This window comes from Copadichromis virginalis, linkage group LG7, assembly GCF_057382275.1.
Source record: "Copadichromis virginalis isolate Kocher_CV1m ecotype Utaka linkage group LG7, C_Virginalis_male_GT1.1, whole genome shotgun sequence".
Classification (NCBI taxonomy): domain Eukaryota; kingdom Metazoa; phylum Chordata; class Actinopteri; order Cichliformes; family Cichlidae; genus Copadichromis; species Copadichromis virginalis.
This window is the reverse complement of record NC_140624.1, coordinates 50905992-50930846: the sequence shown is the minus strand read 5'-3', so window position 1 is coordinate 50930846 and position 24855 is coordinate 50905992. Positions and strand designations below refer to the sequence as shown.

At 39.4% G+C, this 24855-nt stretch overlaps 1 protein-coding gene across 2 annotated transcripts; it reads left to right on the top strand.

Annotated features, from left to right (window-relative positions):
• Positions 1 to 1366: 1366 nt before the first annotated feature.
• Positions 1367 to 23295, top strand: ntrk2b (neurotrophic tyrosine kinase, receptor, type 2b). 2 transcript variants are annotated; one of them, XM_085464013.1, is made up of 17 exons: positions 1367 to 2007; positions 4919 to 4993; positions 5076 to 5147; positions 5253 to 5321; positions 5404 to 5555; positions 5727 to 5863; positions 7280 to 7412; positions 7863 to 8171; positions 8281 to 8295; positions 8547 to 8620; positions 8745 to 8844; positions 11843 to 12031; positions 12537 to 12667; positions 12790 to 12962; positions 14809 to 15049; positions 17418 to 17576; positions 20383 to 23295. In XM_085464013.1, exons 1-17 carry the CDS (start codon positions 1811 to 1813, stop codon positions 20566 to 20568), a joined length of 2412 nt encoding a protein of 803 aa, XP_085320139.1. In that variant the 5' UTR covers positions 1367 to 1810; the 3' UTR covers positions 20569 to 23295. The 2 variants fall into 2 exon arrangements, with proteins under 2 accessions (XP_085320139.1, XP_085320140.1); XM_085464014.1 differs by lacking the exon at positions 8281 to 8295 and having other exon boundaries at positions 7863 to 8182; positions 8528 to 8581.
• Positions 23296 to 24855: the final 1560 nt, after the last annotated feature.

Genomic DNA, 24855 nt, shown 5'->3' with positions numbered 1-24855 from the left:
AATCACCCCCCACACCTTTTCTCAAAGTGTTGTTATGCTTCTTCAGATATATATGCAAGGATCTATTGCAAAATAAAGAGCTCTCTCTTCTCTCTCCTATACTCTGAGGTTGCCATGGAGACAGATATAATTCAGTTCTTGATGTTTCTCTTAAAAAAAAAGCCTGCGTACATATTTTCATCTGCAACCATAGCGACACTTGACATTGTCCGCGCTATTTGTAAAGACCAAGTCACCATAGCGACACTAACCATCCAGGCTGTGTCACAGATCATGTGTCCTGGCTGCCTCCTCGTCGTGAGTGGAAATTGAGGAATCCGGTGGTAAACATGATCTATTTATTCATTTTGAAAACATATGACCAGCTTGATGTTTTGGCACTGGACAGCAATTACCGAAAAACCAAACAATAAATAAATAAATATTGAACAGAGACCACATCTGGCATGGAACTGGCACATTTTGGGACGTATACGGGGGGAAAGCAATATGTTACAATTAATTTATAAAGAAAAATGATCACGCATTCGTGCATCAACGTCAGAGCAACATATTTGCAGTTCAGCCCCGAAATGTTTATTGACAAATACTTTAACACCCACCCACAAAAATGTCTTAAACTCCTACTAAAACATGCAACAGTCTGCTGAAAGTTGGTTTATTATTATTATTATTATTATTATTATTATTATTATTACTACTACTACTACTATTATTGTTATTTAGTTTATTTATTGCCAAACAAAGTTTACTGGGCAAGAAATAAATAGATGGAGTTCTTGACGCCTATATCGTGCTCTGATCAGTGATTGGAGTGAGACCTATTTGAAGCTTGCGGACATAGTATAGGTAATTATTTTTCATAGATGCACCCCGTCTTGTGCGTCAACCTTACGTCACACCAGGCCTAATGGCCAACCGTAGCCTACAACAGTGTTGGTGTGAAAAAAAAAAGCTTTCATCCAATGTATGGCTTCAGAGTAACCACAACACAAGAGTTTACATCCATATTGTTGTTGTGGCCATCGCAGACGGCGTGATTTGCCCCACACCTGGGCACTTGACTCGAAATGTGCAGAAGCTGACGTTTTAGGTGTTTGTTGCACCATTTAAATACGAATTTCTCACGATCCTATTTTTTTTAAAAATGACAAAAATAACATTTTCAGGGCACAATCGCAATCACGTTTCCCAGCCCCCCACTCCTATAAGCCCCGTCCCAGTGATGGCAGGGTGAGATGCGCTCGTCCTCGGTGATAATCGATAGACGGATGCAGGTAGCCTTCCTCCCTACACACGCAGCATCACCACGCATCCTTACTCCACTGTGCAGTCCCCCCCCCCCCCCCCCCCCCCCACATCACCACACACACATACACACACACACATACATACACACACACACACACGACAAACCGCTCGTGGGGGCCCTGCCTATTGATCTCTAAACATCTGGAACACCTCATATTTGTTTTACAAGGCAGTGGCGAGCAGTCCCGTGGCCCCCGATAGGGGAGTGAGGCAGCAGCGGCAGCAGCACCAGGACGGACCACTTGACACCTTGCTTCACGGCATCGATATGCAGTAGTGTGATACCAGCTCTGCGGAGACGAGAAGGCCAGTCCATGGCATCTTGATATTAAACCGTGAGCTCTGCGCATTCCTCGCCGACAGCGTAGTCTTTTTTTTCTCCCCCTGCGGAGTCGAAAGGATTAACTTGGCCGAAAAAAGGTGGCGAGGGTGGAAATCTTAATAATTCAATTTGAGCTGATTCTGTTTGGGGGATTCGTGGGATACCATTGGACCTGCGATGGACTCCAGCGCGGGGGAATATGGCATGGCTCGTGTCGGATTGTTTTTGGTTTTGATGGGGCTGTGGAGATTTAGCGATGCTTGCCCCGCATCCTGCACTTGCAGCATCTCAAGAATTGTTTGTATTGATTCTGTACCAGGGATCGAGGATTTCCCTGTCCTCACGTTAGATGACATGGAAAACATCACTGAGATGTAAGTGTATGAAAACGATCGCACCGACAGCTTATTAACTCATTAGGAAGCAATGCGTAAAGAGCTCCCCTGGAATCTGTAGGTCGCTGGAATATCAAATAGTTGGGGCTGGTATTTTAATAATAATATTAATAATAACAACAATAATTATAATAACAATAAGGGTGAGAATAAGATCAACGGCGTTATTAATGGAGGTTTGGAATCTCCTTGTGGATTAAACATCAGTAGAGATCCATGTTTAGCGCTTTTCCCGACACAGAATTTATTTTATTCTTATAACCAATGTCAGATCATGTAGCCTCGTATATGTGTGCTTGCGTGTGCTTTTACGCGCGCGCGCATGTGTGTGTGTGAGACAGAGGCAGTTGCTCGCGTGCGCGAGCGCGTTATGGTGGCGAGGTTGTGCGTCAGGCTTATTTGCATTAGTCGGTGTTTTCCTTTACAAAACAGCTCCAGTGGTAGTGATGGAGTAAATTTTCAGGCCTAACGGAGCCTCCGAGGTGCTCACTCGGTTTTTGGGCGGCGGTGTGAAGCAGCCTGAATACTTCATGCTGTTGGCACATTACACATGAGATCGCATCAGTTGTGTACAGCTGCCAATAGGCTACCCACAGTTGTGTAGAGCCTCATCTGCGTCAGTGTGTAGGTCTGTGTTGAAGCTTACCTGTTACAACCCCGCACAAGTACACCACTGCATGGCACCCAGCGGAGCAAAGGGGAGACTGAGTGAGTTTTCGGAGGCAGGCAGGCTGAATAGGCGTCACATCAGTTTACCGTGAAGGTAGTTTACTTGGGGTCAACGTGTTTATTCGCGTTTTTACTTTGCAGATAAAAAGAAAAGTCTTTCAGGTGCCTATATGTTTTTTTTTAATGTTCTTCACTTTGTAAAGAATGCAGTTGTTCCAGATTTCTTTAAGGCAGTGTGTACAACATCAGTGAAGGACATCAGGCCGGGCACCTTCTGAAAATCAACCATGAATTTAAAAATTCCTGTTAGTGATACTTTAAGGCGTCACTTCGAAAGCACCACTGGCTCTTTAGATACATTTTGTAGTTTTAGGGCATCCTCCAATCCTCATGTAAACAAAATGTTTCCTACTAACACATGAAGCAACCAGCAGTCAGTCTCAAACCCATCAGTAGGTAGCAACACTCACAAGTTGTTGTTGTTGTTGCTTGTTTGTTTTTTTCAGATCATTTGAAGCTTTAACGAAATACTAGTTAAAACAGGACAATCATTCCACCTCAAAATAATTCATAAATGTTTTTCATTCTTAAAAACTCTATAAAATATGTAGTTACTTGCTACAAATTCAGAAAAACAATTTCAAGTTTTCACTGTGTTCTCCAAAAGTCTCATTTGTTAAATATTTAAAATTTCGTGTTAGTACTGTGTAGGAATGTAAAAGCAGCATCTTGAAGAAAATCTATAAAACAAAAATACCACCACTTTTTCAGTCTCCCCAAATTACACTGTTGAAGCAGAGCACAAAACTCAGAAGACATGAAAGTAGGCATTTTATGACCATAGAGAGACAAGAGGTGGACCGTAGTAGTGCCTCTTACCAGAAGCAGATTCAGGAACAGTGAGATGGGTAAAGCTTCATCTGTGCCAAGTTCAAGGTTTCACCATGAGGACCTACTGTTCCCAACATGGACCTTAGCTAAAAAAAGTAAAATAAAATTACTAAAAATTTAGATATGGAAAAAAATCACACTCCTAAGGATATCAATGTCTGAAAGCACCTTCTCACCTAAACTGAAACCTCTCAGCATAGGCACTGTCCAGATAACTAAACCTCCCAAACGCTGGAAAAAAGCCATCTTTTGGCATGATAATTAATTTAACAGCGTGGGCATGTGATGACGCTTTACATTAGCAAAGGACTAGACAAAGGAAAAAAGACAAACCTTTAAAAAAACTTTCTTCAAATCACAAAACTTAGTTAAATCTCGCTGTAGAGCAAAGAAACATAATAGTGTTTCTCTTTCTCGGCACTAATTATTTCACAGACATGCCTCCTTTCCAAACAGAAACCTGCTTACTCCAAAATACAATTACATGCTTCAGCATAAATAAAAATAACTTTTCAATGTGTACGTAGACACATCTGCGATTGCTCAGTTGCAACTTTGAATTTGATTCCAAAACTTCACATATAAAGGCACCATCGTTCTGTCTGCAACTTTGAGTTTCTTTATATATCAGCAGCTGTAAGGTCTCCTGCTTATCAACCTCCAGCCAAATACTGACACACCCAGTCTGATCGTGGCTCAGGACCCAGATTAAGCTGCTAGACTGTCCCTGCACAGTGTTTTACCTGGTTAGAGTTAATAACCCCAATTCATTCATTCTTATCGAGCTAATTTCCCTACAACTTATTATTATTATTATTATTATTATTATTATTCTAATTATTATTATTATTGGTGACATACCCAGCCCCCACGTTAAGCTTTTTTTCCCTAGAGGTGCTATTTTAAAACAAAAACAGTTTATTACAGTTATTAGTCCACAAAGTTGTTTAAAAAACCCCAAAAAACCCATTGTTTTTAGTAAACAAGGTAAACATGTCACACCGTCAGTACACGCTGTTGTATTAATGTTATACTCACAAATGCACAGACAAGACTCCTTGAGTAGCTTAACTTGGGAGCAGTACAATTTTACCTTGCTGACTCGCAAAAAACAACAAAATGAGTTTTATTCAAAAAAAAAGTTATTAGTTTTATAAAATACACACATTTCCCATTCAACACTTGAGTTTTTGGAGAGTTAATTAGGACCTGTATCTCAATTCCAGTTTAAATCACACTTTTGACTCAATATTTGACATTTTTTGTGTGAATAGTTTGACTAAAAACCTGCACCATACCAAGCTTTCCCTTTCATCTTGTTTTTCCACAGATACATTGCTAATCAAAACAGACTGTTTGACTTGAGTGACAGCAGTCTGAGGCACTACATAAACCTAAGAAACCTGTAAGTAGAACGTTCAGTGTTGTGTTTTTTATGGTTAAAAGTGGAGTTAAAGTTCATGTAACTACAATTTAACTTCCAACAGAACGGTCACAAAGACAAGACTGACATCTATATCACCGGACGCGTTTTTTAACAATACAAGACTTCAATATGTGTAAGACGAATTTTACAGAGCCTCTCCAGTTATTTCATTATTAAACATGTAAGAATGCTTAGTTGAATATTTTCTGTTTGGTTGTTTTTTTTTCTCTCCTCTCAGAAATCTCAGAGACAATAACTTGTCAACACTGTCATGGAGAACATTTCAGAACTTTAACATTACATATCCGTAAGTGACGCATACGCACAAGACTATCAGTGTATCTATGTCTTTTCTATGTAGTGTCACATGCACTCTATTTTCTTTCTAGGCTACTTCTGTCTGGGAATCCTCTGGATTGTGTTTGTGAGAACTTGTGGATCAAGCTAAGACTCCAGGAAGAAACAGACAGTCCCGAGCTGACATGCACAGATGACAGAGGAGTGGCGCAGGACTTTGCTACCTTCCGGCCGCCAGACTGTGGTAAAGTGAAACCATCCCACAATAAGCAAATCTGAGTAGACTGATTGATATCGAATGTTTGAATGAGTGGATGCACAGTAAGGGACTGAAAGAAAGACAGAAAGAAAGTTTAAAGGGAAACAATCTGATCAAGTTTCCTTTTACTTTTATGGTTTGCATGTTTTCTCACAGTGGTTCCCACCGTAGAGGTCACCCCCAGAAATGTGACTCAGATGGAGGGGAGTAATGTCAAAGCTATTTGCAGTGCCTCAGGCTCCCCTGCTCCCGAGATTGTGTGGAACCTTGATGAGCTCTGGACCCACTATGAGGTAAGGTGATCTACCTTTCTGTTTTCATTTTTAAACCTTTGGCACGGCTCCACCTTTACGGAGTCTCGAAGAGCTTTACTTTGGTGATATTTTATACTTTTAAAAAGTTTTTATAAAATAATATGTAAATTGTTATTATTATTACTATTATTATTATTATTATTAATAAAATAAAATAAAATAATCACATTTAATTTAGTTGTTTTCATGGGAAAATCAAATATATAGATAAGAAGAAGTTGATTAAATGCCACTTTCTAACTCACTAAAAAGCCTCTGTTGCCAAACTTAATTAGCTTATGTTCTTTAGTGCTTCAGTGTTTCAAAACACATCGTATTCCTTGATTATTACAAACATGGGCATTGAAAATTTTAAGTGACCTGCTGTTTTTAAATGTATATATTTAATTTATCTTTATCCACGTAAACAGTATTTCCAACAAACGGGACGATTTTAACAACTAGTATTTTTAAACAACTATGAGGACATGGACTAGACTGGTCTGAGACTAGTTTCTAATTTGAAACAGCTTACTGAAAACAATGCGAAACACATCACTAATGTTGGGGGGGGGAAAAAAAAAAAAAAAATATATATATATATATATATATATATATATATATATATGTATGTATATATATATTCTGGGTGATTTACAAGCATTCAGGGGTTTCAAACGCTGAAATTTACTTTTAAGCGCTTAAAAGTTTGTGACTGTGTTTGTAGACCTTTAAAGGGCATCTTTAGATAAATTCCGAGTTGTGTAGTTGTCAACATGAGATTTCAAGCTTTGAATGAATAATTTTAAATATATAAAATTGGACATTAATACTGTTGAACTGGCTTGTTTCTGGTCCGTATTGAGTACTTGTAAATATTTTAGCTGATGCTTTTAGCTAATTGTTTTGCTATTCTTACATCAGCTTTTTCTAATAACAATTAGAAAAGTTGTCTTTTTTATTTTAATTTATTAGCCACTTTTAGCTAATTTACGCTGCTTTTCTACCTTGTGCTGTTTAAAATGTGTATCAACTGCTTTTACTTACTTTGCCGTTCATATGTTCTCTGGGCTTCTTTTAGCTAGCTGTTAGCCACTTCTAGCTACTAGTTCAATTATCATCTCACATTGATTTTAGTTTGCTAAGTACTGGTCCATAATATTTTTCAGCATTTGTTTATAGAATTTCAAATGTTTATCTTTATCCCGTATAAGTGTCTTCATTCCTTTTAGGTACTTGAACTTTTAAGTAACTCTTTAAAACTCCCTGGCTACTTTGCTAACTACTCTGGTATCTGTGTGTCATAGCCATTTGAGCCTGTATTGTACAGTCAACTAATAGTAGTCGGTTTCATAAGATCAAGACAATTTTCTGTATACAGGAAACATAATGAAAAAATTAATAATGTGTTTACAGATTGAACCTATGGATACAGAGAGCATCCTCACCCTGTCAGGCCTGTCTCCTGATGATAACGGCAGGGCAATCGTATGCAGTGCCGAGAACATGGTCGGTCAGACCGAGGCCAGCCTTCAGCTCAATATTCTTTGTAAGGACTTTAACCATGGCGCACATCTCTAGAAATTATATTTGCGTTGCTAAGTTTAATTTGTGTAATTTAATGTGATGAACTTTTAAATGCCTTCTTCGAGATGTTGTTTTTCCACTGGAAGCAGAAGGCTCCTCATTTTGTTATCATTAGTGTCTCTTGGCAAACCTTATTGACTCTCCATATTTCCTGTCCATAACTCTTCCTCCTGTGAAGCTCCTCATGCCTTGCCATACACCTCTGCTTGTTTAGTTCCACCCTCCTCCTCTTTCTCCGTGTTTTCATTTCATCAGTGCTCAGATGTTGTGTGATCAGTCCCCCTTCCCTTCCCATACTTTTTGTCACTTACTCAAAATCCCTCAGATGTTGTTTTACCTATTGGCTTCCCTCCTTGTGTTTATTTCCTATCATCTTGTGATTACTCTTCCTCTACTGTTGCCTCTGTGTCAGTTGCCCCCACCATCCTGACACTCCTGTCTCCAGAGCGGGACCACCACTGGTGCATCCCCTTCACAGTAACGGGGAACCCCAAGCCGGAGCTAAGGTGGTACCACAATAACAAGCCTCTCCAGGAACAGGACTACATCCGCACCATGATCCACGTGACCACAGAGAACCAGCAACACGGCTGCCTGCAGCTGGTCAACCCCACCCACATTCACAACGGAGAGTACAAGCTGGTCGCAGAGAATAAGTATGGCAGGGATGAGAAGAACATCTCTGCCCAGTTTCTCCACCCGCCTAACATCAACCATACGGGTCAGTATTCTGTCTTTTCACACGAGTCCGTTTATTGAAGTCAGCTCGTTTCTGTTTATTATGGCTGCTGACATGCTTTTTTTTTTTTCATTTCTTTTCTTTTCTACAGAAGACCTCGAGTATTGTAAGTATCGATTTGGCTTATCCGGACAAATGTTGTACTTGTTAGCATGATGATGATTGAGTGCAAATTTAAAATGAACTCTGATAATGTCCCTGTCCCTTTCCTGCCGTTGCCTGTGCCTTCGCCTTCTGCCCAGACGGTGTGTGTTTCAACTCTCAAATTTGCATGAACCTAACAGTCAGCATTTTGGCGTGCTTTCACTCACTAGATGTTATTGGTTTAAAATGTTCAGACCCATGTTTTCTTTCCAGATCCTACAGACACTCCACCGGATGACAGTGTTGCTGTAAGTGACCCTAATCAGCCCGCTCCATCTAAAGCAGTGGTACCTACCTCTTCTTGTAAACCCTTAAAATACACAATATTTTCTTGTTTATTTCAATTCTTTTTTTAAAAAAAGCAGCTCCTGTTATCGCCTCATGACTCCATCTTAGTTTTTTCCTTCCTAGGTGTATGTAGTTGTGGGAATTGCTGGCGTTGCCCTGATCGGTTGTGTTCTGATGATGATCATACTGAAATACGGAAGAAACTCCAAGTTTGGCATTAAAGGTGCAAACATTTTCTAAAAAAACAACTAAGCTGATAATTCAAGATATACATTTGTGCTTCCTTACCCTGAGATAAACAATATCACGTGTGTTTGCTAGAAGTGAAGCTACAACCGGCAGTTTATCCTGGAAACCCTGGCCATCACTGCAAATAAATATCACACAAACGTTATCCTCAGCTCCAGGTCGCAGACAGTCCACTCCAGGCTGCTTGGAGTTGAACTATCCCTGAAATACAAGAAACCCCATATTGGTCACCCTGACATTTGCTAAAACACAGAAACAGCTTTTCAATATGTCAGTGGCACAATACATCTTTTATCCGAATATATGTGTATAGAAAGATACCTTAAAGGTCCCTTTAAAACATATAATAGATACTAGAACACAAGTTTTAACATCACGTGCTTCCCTCTGAAATGCAGTTAGGTCTACAACTATTTGGACAATGGTAGGTTTTTGAGGGGGGTTTGTATGTAAACCACCACATTGGACTAAATCAAACATTATGTGATTGAAGTGTAACACCTCACCTGTAATCCAACGCCTTCTAATAAAGCATTAAAGTATAGAGTCTCCAGTTTTCAGAAGCTCAAAATGAACTGAACAAACTAAGATCATTTTAACTATAAGGATTGTTTTTAATGCTTTGTAGTCAGACTGCCTGAAGTCTAGAACCCATGGATGTAACCAAATCCTGTGTTTCCTCCCTTGAGATGCTCCGCCGGGCCTTTAATGCAGCCACTTTCAGTTGCTGCTTGTTTGAGGGTCTCTCTGCGTTCAGATTTGTCTTCAGTAACTAGAAAGCGTGCTCTATTGGGTTGAGATCAGATGACTCACTCAGCCATTATAGGATATCTGATTTCTTTGCCTTGAGAAACTCTTAGGTTTCTTTTGCACTATCCTTTAGGTCATTATCCATTTGCACTTTGCACTTTATCAGTTTTGCAGCATTTGTCTGAATCTGAGCAGAGAGTACAGCCCTGTAAACATCACAATTCATCCTGCTGCCTCTATCAGCAGTCTCATCATGACTAAACACCAGTGAGTCAGTTATACTGGTGGCCATACTTGCCCATGTTATAGCGTTATCTGTACTATGTTTGATAGAAAAAGCAGTATGCTTTGACTCATAGTTCTGGTACAAGTTAATCTTGGTTCCATGTATCCAAAACTTTTTTCCCAGAAGTTTTTATTTTAGATGTTTTCTAGCAAAGTTTAATTTGCCCTTCCTGTTCTTGAATGTAACCAGTGGTTTGCACCTTGTTGTAAAACCACTGTATTTCCATTCATGAAGCCTTCTCTTGAGGGTAAATTTTTTCCAAACCACCCCAAGAGTGTTTTTTGACTTGTTAGTCATTGTGAAGGAGTTTTTTAACAAAGGAAATAACTTTGAAACAATCCACTTTAGTCATCTTCCGTGGTCTTTCAGGGCTTTTTGGTGTTGCTGGCCAGTCAATTCCTTCCTTTTAAGAATGCACCAGATTGTTGAGATGGCTAATGATAGCCTCGTTCGCTTGAATAGACATCTCTTGGGACTTCATATTCAGAGTTTTAGTGAACAGCTACTAAATGCATCCACTCCAGATGTTTTATCTCCTTCATTTATCACAAAATAATAATAAGGGAACAGACATCAAATGCCTATGAAACTGCTTATAACTCAATTGTCCAATTGCTTTTGAGCCGCTGAAACTGGGAGGACTATCAGTAATTCTGTAATTCCTGAAATAGACTTTAGCTAAACAGTTAAAGTGATGCTTAAAAAAAAAAAACAACCCATTGAATTAAAGCTGAAAGTCTGCACTTTAATCACATAGCAATTATTTGATTTCCACTCTGGTGCTGTACAGAGGCAAAATTATTTTTTAAAGTGTCATCATCCGACTACTTGTGGACCAAATGATATAACCAAATAAACGATTATGCAGGCAAGAAAAACATTTTAATTCAATTCTGTCACCTAATGCCAGTTAAGACATGCAACTAAAATCTTGCATGTCTTAACTGTAATCATCCTAACCCTCCCAGTCTCCCTCCATATACTGACTGCAAGCTCTTTTTTCATGTATGTATTTATTTATATCATTTTCTTACTACCATTAGCTCTGATCACCTGTTATGGCATGATAATATTCTTTCATGTAGTCAGTTTTCTCTCATCATAATCAAGCAGAGTTGCTATACCAGATTTCAGATTTGAATAATTTGTCAGATTTCGTGTGTTTGTTCTAGTACACTTTGTTTTGTTTTTTGCTTTTACATTTGTTGAATTTCCTTTTCCTCGTTTGTTTATTATTTTTTGTACTTATCACCACTAAAATGATGTTACAGCTGGCAGCTAACTATCCAGTAAAATCTGGTGCCATGCAGCCACAGTTTCCAGTCTTTGTGCTAAGGAGCATGGTGCATAATCTAAAACACTTAAAAAAAATTCTAACTATTTAGTATGACTTTTTTCAGCAATTTCAACATCTTGTTAATATTCATAACTGATGCATAAACAGCTCATGAACCTTCAATAACAGTGTATAACACATACACTGAAGCCATTCAGTGTGTTATTAAGCATTATAAGCATTTGTTCTCACTTAATGTTAATGAAACATTAGAATGTCCTAATATCTCCTTACACCTATATCATAAAATATGAATCTAGTTATTATGTATCTTTGGTAAATGACATCTCAGGGGTTTAAAAGTAAGCAGTAGCATTGGCCCTGTGCTGTTCCTACTGTGTGAATATGGAAATTACCACAGGAATTAGTGAGCTCTGCTTTGGCCTGAGCTCATCCTTTTACATTGTTCAGTAAACCTGCCTATAATGTGTAATCTGACATACTTCATATAACCTGTGATCCCTCTGTCAATCTTTTTTCACCCTGCAACTCTGCTTTTACTCCCCTTCCTTTATAGCTAACAGCTTTACTCTTCTTCGTCTTCTTCTTTGCACTGTCTTTCTCTTCTCCTCCTTCTCCACATCCTCTGTGGCTCTCTAGGCTCCTCCTCAGTTATCAGTAATGACGATGATTCTGCCAGCCCTCTCCATCACGTCTCCAATGGCAACAACACCCCGTCATCCTCAGAGATGGGTCCAGACGCAGTGATCATTGGAATGACAAAGATTCCTGTCATCGAGAACCCCCAGTACTTCCGTAACTCCGGCAGCATGCTGAAATCCAACACGTGTGAGTTACTGCCTTGTTCGACAAATGCCGGGTAACCTGGGCCTTTTCTGATAAATCCATGCAGGGATCGCTGCTAGGCGCCATATTTATTTTTGGCATCCTACTGCACTGTGATAGTGACTCCAGTTCCTTAGACCGGCTGGATAGTTGGACCACAGGAGATGTGCAGGAACACAAGCTCTGACAAAGGGCTTAACTCAGCAGTTTTATATTTTATACTTTATGAATCTACACAAAGTATTGAATTGTAAAAACAGATAGTTTAGATAAGTATTTAAGTCCTTTTTTAACTTATGCAATTTGCTAAATATATGTTTTCTGTCATGTTAATTTAAATATCTTTCAGTTTTTGAATTGTCATCACATAAATGATGCAGTCTGAAGACGCGTGCTTGTTTGTTGTGAGATTAGTGAAGACAAATGTTCTGTATGCACCAAAAATGTCCACTTAAATTCCCAATGTGCACATAACCTTGAGGGTAATTTGACTTCTTCTGCATTAAAGTTGTCCAGCACATCAAGCGACACAACATTGTGCTGAAGCGGGAGCTGGGAGAAGGAGCCTTTGGGAAGGTCTTTCTCGCTGAATGCTACAACCTGACACCAGACCAGGAGAAGATCCACGTGGCAGTCAAGGTACAGATCAAACGATCAATGAACTTGACAGTCAGTCAGTAAATCCTAGTGATTAGATGTACGTTCCTGCAGATAATGCTTCTCACCGTTTGCCTCTCGTCTTTGTCCCTGTCTTGTTTCAGACACTGAAAGAGGCCAGCGAGAGTGGCAGAGCAGACTTCTACAGAGAGGCTGAGCTCCTCACCAACCTGCAGCACGAGCACATCGTCACCTTTTACGGAGTGTGCGTAGAGAGTGACCCACTAATCATGGTGTTTGAATATATGAAACACGGGGACCTCAACAAGTTCCTCAGGTAAGCTTCTTTAGATCCTCTATTGGTATCTGTTACTAATCAGTTACTTGTGGTACCTCTCATGCAGATCAGTGAATGTCAAATGGTTTGCGTAAGGACTGACAGGCTGATAACAACGTAACACAAATGTAGTGAAAAGAAATAATTAAAAATAACACGTGCTAAAAACAAAAAACAAATATTGTATAATACAAAAGGAATAAAAGCAAATCAATAAAGTGCACATTGCTAGGACTGGGTTAGATCCCCTTTCTGTTGTTTCTCACTGTTGCTTCTCAGCCTTGGCTGTGGAGGAGGTAGAGCTGGTTATATACCAATGTAAAAGTCACAGGTTCAATCCCCAGCTACTCCAATCTGTATGTGAAAGTTTCCTTGGGCAAGATAATGGTCCCTGAGTTTTTCTCTTTGCATTTGTGTGTGAAAATTTTAGACAAGGTGCTTGTTTGAATGTGTGTGATTGGGTGAATGAAGCTTGTAGCAACAACTGCTTTGAGTGCTGAGTTAGAGTAGAACGTGCTGTGTAAGAACAGGTCATTTACCGTCAGAACTGCCTCAATCCTTCATGGCACAGGTTCATCAAGGTGCTGGAAACATTTTCAGGGATTTCTGTCCATATTGACATGATAGCATCACAAAGTTGCTGCAGATCCATGATGCATGATGGAATCAGATCTGGTGACTGTGAAGGCCATTTGAGTAGGCTTACATGAACTCTTTGTTCTGTTCAAGACGTCAGTTTGAGATGATTTGAGCTTTATGATATGGCACATTAACCTGCTAAATGCAGCCAACAGAAGATGGGTACACTCAGTGGCTTGAACTGCTGGTATAAAAACAGGATGAATCAAAGCTTTACATGTTGTTTACACCAAATTCAGACCCTACCATTTGGAATTGGATTCATCAGACCAGGCAACGCTTTAATTTTGGGTGAGCCCACATGAAGCATTAGTTTCCTGTTCTTATCTGACAGGAGTGGCACCCAATGTGGTCTTCTGCTGCTGTAGTCCATCTACTTCAGAATTACACTTATTGAGATGCTCTTCTGTGTACTTTGGTTATATCGTCTACGACTGGCTGATTAAGTATTTACATTAACAAGCGGCTGTATATGCTTTATGGAAATAATAAAGTTACTGGGGACTAGAAATCAAAAGGAATAAAGTAACATGAAAACGAAATAAACATACAGGTAAGAGAGAATTATTTGAAACTGTTACAATAGGTCTAGGCTGCTGATGGCATCCTAGACCTATTGTAACAGTTTCAAATAATTCTCTCTTACCTGTATGTTTATTTTGTAGCTTCTAACTTTGATAAATATGTTTTTTTAAATCAAATGTAACAAAAAAAGCAGTAATGTCAATTTTACGTCTTCATTGTCTAGTCCGGTCAATGTTATAACACACGCTGTGGGATTGTACTGAATTTACTGAGTACGAGTGTGAGACTAATCACTATATCAGTGATCAATAAAATAATCACTTTCTTGAATAATTTTTCCCAAAATGCAAGAAAATACTGAGACTCTCTATTACAGTATATTTTCACAGACCAAGGTAATGCACTACTTGTGCTATTTGCAGTCTACAGTCTAGAACCCAAAGAAAAATACAGCTAATCGAAACATCACATTATGATCAAGACTGGGAGGCTAGAACAAATTTTGTATTGTAAATTTTTTTGTATTCTTTTACTTGGTGAGAAAAATGTTAAATAATTTCAGGTTAATGTTTTGTTAATTAGTTAGTTGATTGCTAATATCACATTCATGTATTACAGTAGTGACAGAATAGTTCATGCTGCTGCATTATTTTCTAAACTATGCAACGGTTACTGGGTGCAGGTCCCATGGTCCCGATGCAGTGCTCATGGCAGACGGTCAACACAGCATCCTGGTGGAGCTCACTCAGTCCCAGATGCTGCACATTGCCCAACAGATTGCTGCTGGCATGGTCTACCTGGCCTCCCAGCACTTTGTCCACAGAGACTTGGCAACAAGGAACTGCCTGGTAGGAGAAAACCTGCTGGTCAAGATAGGAGACTTTGGCATGTCCAGAGATGTTTACAGCTCAGACTACTACAGAGTAAGGATTTTAGATATTTTCCCCTTTCTTCCCTTACTTCACTTCGCCTCATTATACACAAAAAATGTGGAACTGATCAAATTTAATTCCAGGTTTGCTCTTAAAAAACTGTGCAGCTGCAAGAATGACGATCATTGTATCTTTTTTTATTGCAGTTTAAATGTATAAAAAACAATGGAGGTCAAAGAAACAAAACTATCATGTTAATAATAACACTGAGTTGATACATGTATTTTATTCCTTCATTGTGTCTCACATGCCAGCGTGAATCCCACAGTGCCCTCTGCTGCCCAAAGTGAAGTCAGAAATGTGAAGACTCTTACTGTAAATCAATTCCAAGATGCATTTTCCTGCGTCTAATAAGATCCCCTTTAAGAGGGGTTCCCACCAAATCCCGTTATCAAACACATTAGCAACGCGAACGGCACCAGGATCCTGTTTCACTTGCTTACTTTGGAAGTCAGAAGTCAGTCCCGTTACACATGCACTTAGAGCAAGTGTTACCTTCAATCACACTAATTATTTTCACATGAGTGAAGACACAGACATGAGTGAAACCTTTGATAGTTTACTAGAATTTTATATTTGTGCCCCACAGTTGGATTGGTGGTTGACAGACTGCATTAAAACAGATTAAAAACAATGGAAAAGGATGTCTGCGTGGTTCACCAAATTAATCTCCCAATGTCACATAAATTAGCCAAATAAGCTAACAGAAACAAATCATCAAATTGTCACATGTAACCAGACACTTAATCCAGCAATACATATTTGTAGTACTGGGTTGTACTTCCTTTTACCTTTAGAACTGCCTTCCTTCTTCCCTCGTCCTTCTTTTTAGGTAGAAGGATTAGTCACATGATTTGTTATAAATATATACATATATATATATATATATATATATATATATATATATATATATATATATATATATATATATATATGTATCAATTTTAATATGAATTTAGTATCATTTCCAGTACTACTACCATTATTATTACTTATTGTGTTTAGTGCTAATCAGTAAGCTTATTATACGCAACACTAAATTATGAATATGGTGGTTCTCAGTTTGTTTTCATGCACACCCACCTTCGAAACAACAACAACAAAAACATGATCAACAGAATAGAGCTAATAAACTCTTGCTAGTTTATTTCACAGCAATCCCAGTACAGCTTTCATCTGGAACTCCATACTTCCTGTGCATTGTTTCATGCCCGACCAGTTTGGCAACCCGCAGTTTCAGACACGCTGATATAATCCCGGTGAGCGTACCAGTATATGAACTTCACCAGTTAGAAGGCTTGGAGCTACAAAAGCACTCAACTAAAGAACTCTTAAATAATCTTTTGTTTCGCCATCTAGATTTTCTTCCATGTTAATGACTCTGATTTGCACTTCATTCAATTATTGATTATTTGTTATTCATGCACAGAGACCAAATGTTTGAGGCTTCCAGCTTCTGACAAGTTTGCTGTTTGATCATGAAAATGATCTTAACAGCAGACCTACCAGCAAATCCTGATCATTTTGTTTATATGCTTCACTTGAGCAAGCTAGACCTGGATGTGCACCAGAAAATGGGTGAATGAACGACATGTCTCAAAAGTGGTGCTACTTAATTTAGGGTTCAAATATTTATTTGGGGTTATTTAAGGTTTGTGTAAGTTAATATTGCAGTGAGGATTTGCCGGATAATCTTTGTTAATTTGACACAAAGAATCGTTTTCATCATCATAAATAGCGGACAAGAAAAAAAATCATACACATTAACCTTAACCCGTGATGCCTAGCGCATCATATGTGATGCATGAGTTTTGGGGAGCTTTTGAGACTTGTATATCATCAGTGTGATGATTAAAAATTAAACACATACATGTAAATTAGTATTTAAATTAATTTTTTAATAAAGTTGTTAGAAGGTTCAATAAACATTAAACATGTTCTGGTTTCATGGTTCAGGCTTTAAAGGGGTTTAAGACCTGTGTTGGCTTTTTAAGCTATGAGACATCAGTGTTTTTTAAGCACTTTTTATGATTTCATATATATTGTGAACATTTTAACCTTCCTGAATTTAGGATTTATTGCAGGGCTGTTCTTGCAGAATGATTGGTTGCAGCTTGGTGTTTCTAGTAAACATGATCATGTATTATAAATGGATTACAACAAACTATTGTACCATAGCAAGACTACAAAGTCTACAACGATGTGTTTTTTTCGCGATCACTGACATCTATTGACAGTCCCCCATTATTATAACAACAGTAAACAACAATAAAGTCAGCATGTTCAGCAGCTTTGAACTCTTTAGCAGATCTTGCAGTGTTGGTTTCTCATGAATGCTGTTGTGTCGTTTTTTGTGCAGGTGGGCGGTCATACGATGCTGCCCATCCGCTGGATGCCCCCGGAGAGCATCATGTACCGGCGGTTCACCACAGAGAGTGACGTGTGGAGCCTCGGCGTGGTGCTGTGGGAGATCTTCACCTACGGCAAGCAGCCATGGTACCAGCTCTCTAACAATGAGGTCAGACAGCGTTTCAACCTAACCCTACACTTCACATTCATTGGTCTCCATGTATGCACTGTGGCAGAAAAAGTCAGAGACTGTGAATAAATGTTAGTGTCAGCATATTTTTATTCCTATTCTAGCACAATGCCTACCTAATCAATTATTTCAAGACTTAAGAGTTACTTGGTGGACTAAAAGAAGTATTCCATTAATGAAAGTAATCTGAGCTGTGTAAGAATTCATTCATAGCATGCTTCTCATAACTTTTGATGGCAGAGTGCCAGTGCGGAGCCTGTATAGTGGTGAAGACCAATAAACAAAATCATTCCAAAACTAGTCATTTATTTATTAAACAGTAAGCTGACTGAAAGCTTCTTTAGCACCACAAGCGAAGCATTAAATTCCTGACCCACACGTCTTAGAAGCCCAGACTGACATTATGGTCTAGTAATTTAATGAATGTAGGCTGTAGTCGTGCACCTTAATTCCCATCATCCCTCTGGTGGACTCAATGGTCTGTCTGGAGTTCGCTTGGTTTTGCTGCTGGCAGGCAGGGTGTGGAACCAGAATGCAGGACTCAGCAGACAGATATAAAACTCAATATCACAGCTTTATTGCTGGTAAAAAGGCAAGAAAAACAGAAGCCATATACACAAAAACTAAGCTGACCGGGAACACACAGACAGAGGCTGTAAACATCACGAGAGAGGACACGATGAAGAACAGAGGGAGAGGGTAGACAATATATACACAGGAGGGTGGTTAAAGGAAGTAGAGGAGAGGGAGTAGATGGGAATACAGTTTAACATAATCAAAGCAAACAAGACAAAGGAAGCAAAACTTAACGTCAGGCACACAAGATAGTGGACTCAAAATAAAACAGGAAGTAACACATGCACTGAGACTTGACACTGGGATAAACAGACAAGGAGGCATGACAGACTGGCGAGACAAAAGGACAAAAAACACAGAGAGATGGACACGAGAACAGAAAGGGAAAAAACACAGGGACCAGGACGACAAATGTATTAACTAGACAAGACAGGGAACACAGACAGCCATGAAGACAGAGAGACCAAAAAGACATGAGGACCTGACTGGGTAGAGCGAAGGTAAACGAACACAGAGACAAAGGACACAGACTGGAAACCAAAGGGTAATTAACATCCTAAAACTAGATTTTAAGAACTCAGAGGAACTAGAAAATAACATCCTCGGGAACTAGAACATAATTTATCTTATGCTTTAAAAGAAATAAATATGGAGTCCAGAACAAAACTCAAAATACTGGGACAAAGAGACAGATTGATATAAGTCCATTTAAGCGATGGTGGTTTATTTTGAATCATTAGTGAGGCGTCTGTTACATTTCCTCACATTATATTTATTTTAAAGTGGATACATCAGCAAATAACAACTGTGCACAGCTGTAATTTAGCAGGATTTGAACTGTGTTTGATAGAAATATACAGCACAGCACACTTTATTCAGTCGGGCTTCACATTGCTAAAAACACAAGGGCCACAGTGGCACACTTTGATAACCCTTAACTGATATAACCTTGCTTTAACACAGTTTACAGGTCATGATGAATAACACTGATTATATAAAAACACTGTAAAACAGTATGACTGAAAACAGTCCTGTCTCTAGAGGAGTTGTATCAAAGCATGTCGTGTGACAACCAAATTCAAAATTCAGAGCTCTTCTTTGAATGTTGGCTACCTTTTGTTCTGTTCTCTGTCAAGCTGACCCCACACTGCTTGAATAACGTTGAGGTCCGGCACTGTGGAGGCCAGTCCATGACTGATGTGTGCTTTTCTATCCAAGTATGCTTTTACTGCATTGGTAGTGTTTTGGGGATCAATAGCATGCTGAAAAATGAAGATGTTGACAATCAAACTCTTTCCAGGTCTTCACTAGATTTTCTTTTCCTATTTTTTAAGGACACAACTTTGAAATACTTTTTATCTGCTGTAGATAGTTTGTTAGGAGTGACACTTTATCTTCTGCCCTCCAATTGTCCAATTTCTTAAGAACACACTGCTCACAACACCTTTTAAAAAATTACGAGAAACTCTGGCTCCAAACTGGAAGAAATGATGACAGACTCCAGACTTCAGTGCAGCACTCTGGTGTCCCATGTCTCAGTTGACATGAACCCTTTTTGAAGTCAGAACCCCATAACAGCTAACATTTGTATCAGAATATGACACGGCACAGCTAGCTGCATAATAGGAAATGACTAATGAAATCTTACTGAAGGTTGGCAACCCTTTACTGTTGAACATTTTGGTTTTAAAATCCTCAGAACTTCATGGAAGCGCAGAACAAAGATGCTTAAGATACTGTGCACTATTCCGGTAAACAGGATAGTTTCCTTTCAGATGGGGGAAATTAATATCATGTGTTAAGAAATAAAACCAAAGAAAAATCTTGATGAATGGCCCGCCCTTGAGATGACATACACTACACTGAATGAGAAAATGTAAAATCATCTTCCTTTTCCGGCACATATTGTGGGAGCTCTCCTAAAATGTAAGTCTTTGGAATTACAAAGACTATTTGCTCATGAACAGCATTCTTTTTTTAAACCTAAATCTTTTTGAAAATGTTCCTGGAAAAGGTGAGCTTAGGGCTTAAACCTCTGTATACAGTCTGTGCTATCCAAACGTCGAGGCCGTCCTTTAATATACTGGATGTGCAATTTGGTTCCCGCACGCTTCCCAGCCGCAGAGATTTTTTTGTATCAAACCACATTATTATGTGACAGTAGATAAATCAGCTTCTTTTTGACAAACCAACCAATGTTTTCCTCCAGGTGATCGAGTGCATCACTCAGGGCCGAGTGCTGCAGCGGCCCCGCACCTGTCCTAAGGAGGTCTACGACCTGATGCTGGGCTGCTGGCAGAGGGAGCCCTACATGAGGCTGAACATCAAGGAGATCCACAGCACGCTCCAGAGCCTGGCCAAAGCCTCGCCCGTATACCTGGACATACTGGGCTGACGCGCCACTGCGTCCGTGTGATGTACTGCGTGTGCATGTGTGCTTCATAATGTGGACAAGTGTTTGTGTGTTTGCACACGACGGGAACTGGGGGGAAGGGGAGGAGGAAGGGGAGGAGGAAGCAGAGGCTGCGCGAGCGCATCTGTGTACAGAAACCCCGGCTGTAAATGTAACTGTAAATGCTCCTGTCCTCATCACACGGAGAAAAAAGCCTTACGGTTTTTGAGTGATTTTTGAGTTGTTGTTTTTTTCTTTGTTTTGTTTTTTGGGGCTTTTTTTTTTTTTGCTTTTCTTTTAAATTTGCAGATGTTGTTGAGGCATGCTTCACAAAGTGGAAACCAAAATGCAGAGAGGATCCCGTACCATTAGTGCTCCAAAACATGTGGCGTAGTGTATGTAAAAGGCATAAAAAGAGACCAATAGACAGCTCGCCCTGTCTGCACTCACCGCATCGAATCACTTCCCTCTTGTATTCCATAAGCTGGAAATGAACAAAGGGACGTGCAATGTGTCTCTTTGTGATGGACAGTTTATGGATACATGCTTGTAGATAGCTAATTTTCTTCTCTCAGCAGTGTCTCACCTATTCTGCTATAACACAAAATAACCTGTTAGTTCACAGCTGAAGCTAAATGTGTCGTACGCCACAGACTATTTTAATATGTAGAGAATTTGCAAGCTGACTGAAATCCATGGCTCACAGATTTCAATCCTGGTCCTCTGAGGCGCTTCCCGACTTCACGTCTTTTCTGTAAATACCTTTTCCTCTTGAAAGAAGGCCATCAGTGTTCAGTGAGACATTTTAAAGGGTGCAGCTCTGTTTTCCAAATCTTCCTTTTCGTTCATTCATTTACCTAAAGCACAGAGGATGGGGACCCGGCGGCGCAGGTTGTTTTTTTGTCAACCAGCAATGCCATTTCTGAAATCTCTGGTACGTGACGTGGTTTGGTTTCCATCATGGGAGGTTTTCAGATGTCAGGGGTGCTCTTTTTTTTAATTTAGGTTATGTACCAGGCTTTGTATGGATTAAGAGTGCACTTTGAAGATCGTCATTTTCAATTCCATGTAGTCAGCTATGAGACTGCAGTAAAAGCATTAATTAAGAGTCTGATTGCCCTTAAAATCTCCCAGGGGTGCTTTCATCTCTCCTCACAGCCCCAGCCAGCCATGTGGTGACTGGCTGACAGCTCTTCATCCAGGACGGTGGTGATTTGTACAGGCAGCAAATGGTTTCAGAATGCACTCTTGTATTATATTCAATTGTTTTGTTGTCCTGATATTAAAAAAGAGGCTAAAAGAGCAACCATGGTGCGAGCGTCCAGTGCAAGTTTCATCCTAATCTTTGCATAAAAAACAAAAAAAATCAACAAAAAATCAGCAGGAATCTTTCATGCGGAGGCGTAAAGGCAGTGAGACAATAAGTTCTTTTTGTTAAGTGCAATTTGTAGCATTACTTCAACACTCCAATGCACAACCTTAGCACTGAGCTCCCTCCTTCTCGGTCTCAGCTGTCAGCTGTAAGAGAAAGAAAAGAAAATCCATGATTGCACAGAAAAACCCCAGTTTGTGTGTGTGTGTGTTTGTCCCTATGTTTTTTCTCACAGCGTTCTTCAATAATAAGTCACCTGTCCGCTGTACATAAGCAGCTCTCCATTCTGTACAGTTCTGATATTTGTCTATATGAATAGTAGGCTATGTTTAATAGTATAATCCGTTTTAAGCAGGTATCATGTCAAAACTGTGTGACAGCTATTGAAGACAACGTGTTATGGGCCACTGGCAATACATACTATATGTAAATACAATTTGATTTGTGCTACATTGTATAATTTCTTTGTGCTTGTTCATAATACCGGTGAAAATACAATCTTCTCCTTTTTGTTTTGTTTTGTGGTTTTTTTTGGCAATTTTTGATCTACAGAGGACTTTAATTGAAAAAAGAAATTGAAAAAAAAAGTTTTTCTCTGAAGAAGAAGAAAAAAAAAGAAGGAAGATGATCTCCTGTTTCCTCTCCACTGTGATGGGGAGCTCACACAGAGGCTGTCTGAGACGCTGCCTGTCTCGCAGGAGCGACCACAGACTCTAAACATCAGGAACTCTCCTGGCCCGACAGGTGTCCCAGCAGATGTGTGGCCAGTGGCGAGGAGGTCAGAGTTACCTCCTGGCTAACCCCACCACTCTCCCTCTGACTGACTGTAGCCTATTTTGATCCTCTTTCAGATGAATAACTGTGACTTTGCATCATGAATAGTATATTATTTTGAATGTAATCTAGAAGGGTGGGGACATTTTTTGAATGTAATCTATATCGAGGGGGGTGTTAATGATTTTTTTGTAAATATACAGTAAAAGAAGAAAAAAAAGATGACAGTTTTCATTCCTGTGCAGATAACAAAATTTTACTTACTGTGTGAACTTAAGAGAGTGTATATGTATTTGTGTGTGTGTGTGTGTGTGTGTGTGTGTGTGTGTGTGTGTGTGTGTGTATTTGCACATACATCAGATTGCTAGAGGATGTGTGCCTGTGTGTGTGTGTATGCATCTAAGCGTGTATGCATCTGAGTGTGTGTGTGTGTGTATTCTCCTAGCAGATTTAATCCTGCTTTAATCAGACAGTTCTATGAATCAATCCAATGCTTTGTGCATCATGTGAGTAGCTTATCCACAATTAATGGAAATGTTCCTTGTGATACTGTGCATTTAATAAAGGTGGTATGTCTTACAGTACAGTCTCTGCCCTTTAGGGTTCTTATAAAGTCTGGAAATTATTTTTAAGGCATTATGGATGTACACAATTACACATTAATACATATTTTGGGAAAACAAAATCTCATCTGTGTGCTACTTATGAGACATCTGTCAGCATCCAGCTAGCTTATCTTTCAGTGATTAGAAGTGAGAACAGTTACTCGTCTGCTTTTCTTTGTATTCTGTCAGAAATATACTGTTGTTAGTGGATACTCATATTTACTGGCAACCTCGTTATGTATGTCTAACTCAAATATCCAGTCACCCAATCACAAGGCAGCAACCCAACGTATTTAGATATGTAAACACAGTGGAAATGAATTGTTGAATGAATGAAAGTTCAAACTGAGCATCAGAAAGAGGAAGAAATGCAACTGAAGGCGGTGCGGTCGGCATGGTTCTTCAGAAACTGCTGATCTGCTTGGTTTTTCCACGCAAACATTTCTATGGTTTACACAGAAAATGTGTAGTGAGCAGCAGGGAGAACTTGCTGATGTCAGAGGTCTGAGGTGAATGCTTTGAGCTGATAGGAAGGCAGAAGTAACACAAATAAGCACTTGTTATAACCAAGGTTTGCTGAAGAGCATCTGTGAACACACAACACGTCAACCCTTGAAGGTGATGGACTAGAGCAACAGAAGATCACACCGAGTGCTGCTCCTACAGAAAAATAAGTTTAAATTAAGACAGACACACCAAAAACGTTGGTCTGATGAGTCTCGATTTCTGCTGTAACATTTGGGTGGTAGGGCCAGACGTTGATGTAAACAAAATAAAAGCTTGGTTCTATGTTGACTTGTATCAATATCTGACAGTTGGTGGTAGTGGTGTAATATTTTCTTGGGAGACTTTGGGACCCTTAGTACCAACTGAGCACTGTTTAAATGCCACAGCCTACCTGTTGCTGACCATGTCCATCCCTTTATGACCATAGAAGATGCTGATGTCCACTCTGAAGCACAATAACAAAACAGAGGTTATCATTAGAAAATAACAGTCAGCGAGCACTGTCAAGTGAAAAACAAATTGAAAATCTTTCTCTTTTTTGACCACCTTTGTTTACGCAATGAAACGGGAACTTCATATTTTTATTCTAAAAGATTCATTCATTCCTTTTGAAACATGAATTAAAGGCTGTGTGTTACAGCCTTTTGCTGCATGCATAAGCCGTTTTGGGAAATGCATCTCTGGTGGTAATAACTTCAAAAAATGTTGCAAGTAATGTGCCAGAGCATTACAGAAAAACTGCAAACCTCCCAGCTCTGCCAGGGATTTTTGATCAAGAAGTGGAGTGATGGAGATTTGCATCATATGACCTAAACCCCAGCATAGTTAGTTTGGGATGCAGAATGAAGGAAAAGCAGCCATCAAGTGCACAGCATACGTAGGAACTATAAGGTCACCACCTGACTGAGAGACTAAAGAGTGTGCAAAGCTGTCTGTATTTTTGTAGATGAGTGGAGGCTTCTTTGGACTCAGGCTGTACTTATGTAACCCCCACAGCACCGTTTGGCAGAACATCCAACTAAAGAGCCGACT

Coding starts and splice junctions, on each gene's coding strand:
- ntrk2b (XM_085464013.1), top strand. CDS start 1,811: ATGGACTCCAGCGCGGGGGAATATGGCATGGCTCGTGTCGGATTGTTT. Junction 5,148..5,252: donor AATACAAGACTTCAATATGT/GTAAGACGAATT, acceptor CTCTCCTCTCAG/AAATCTCAGAGACAATAACT. Junction 12,032..12,536: donor CATGCTGAAATCCAACACGT/GTGAGTTACTGC, acceptor TCTGCATTAAAG/TTGTCCAGCACATCAAGCGA.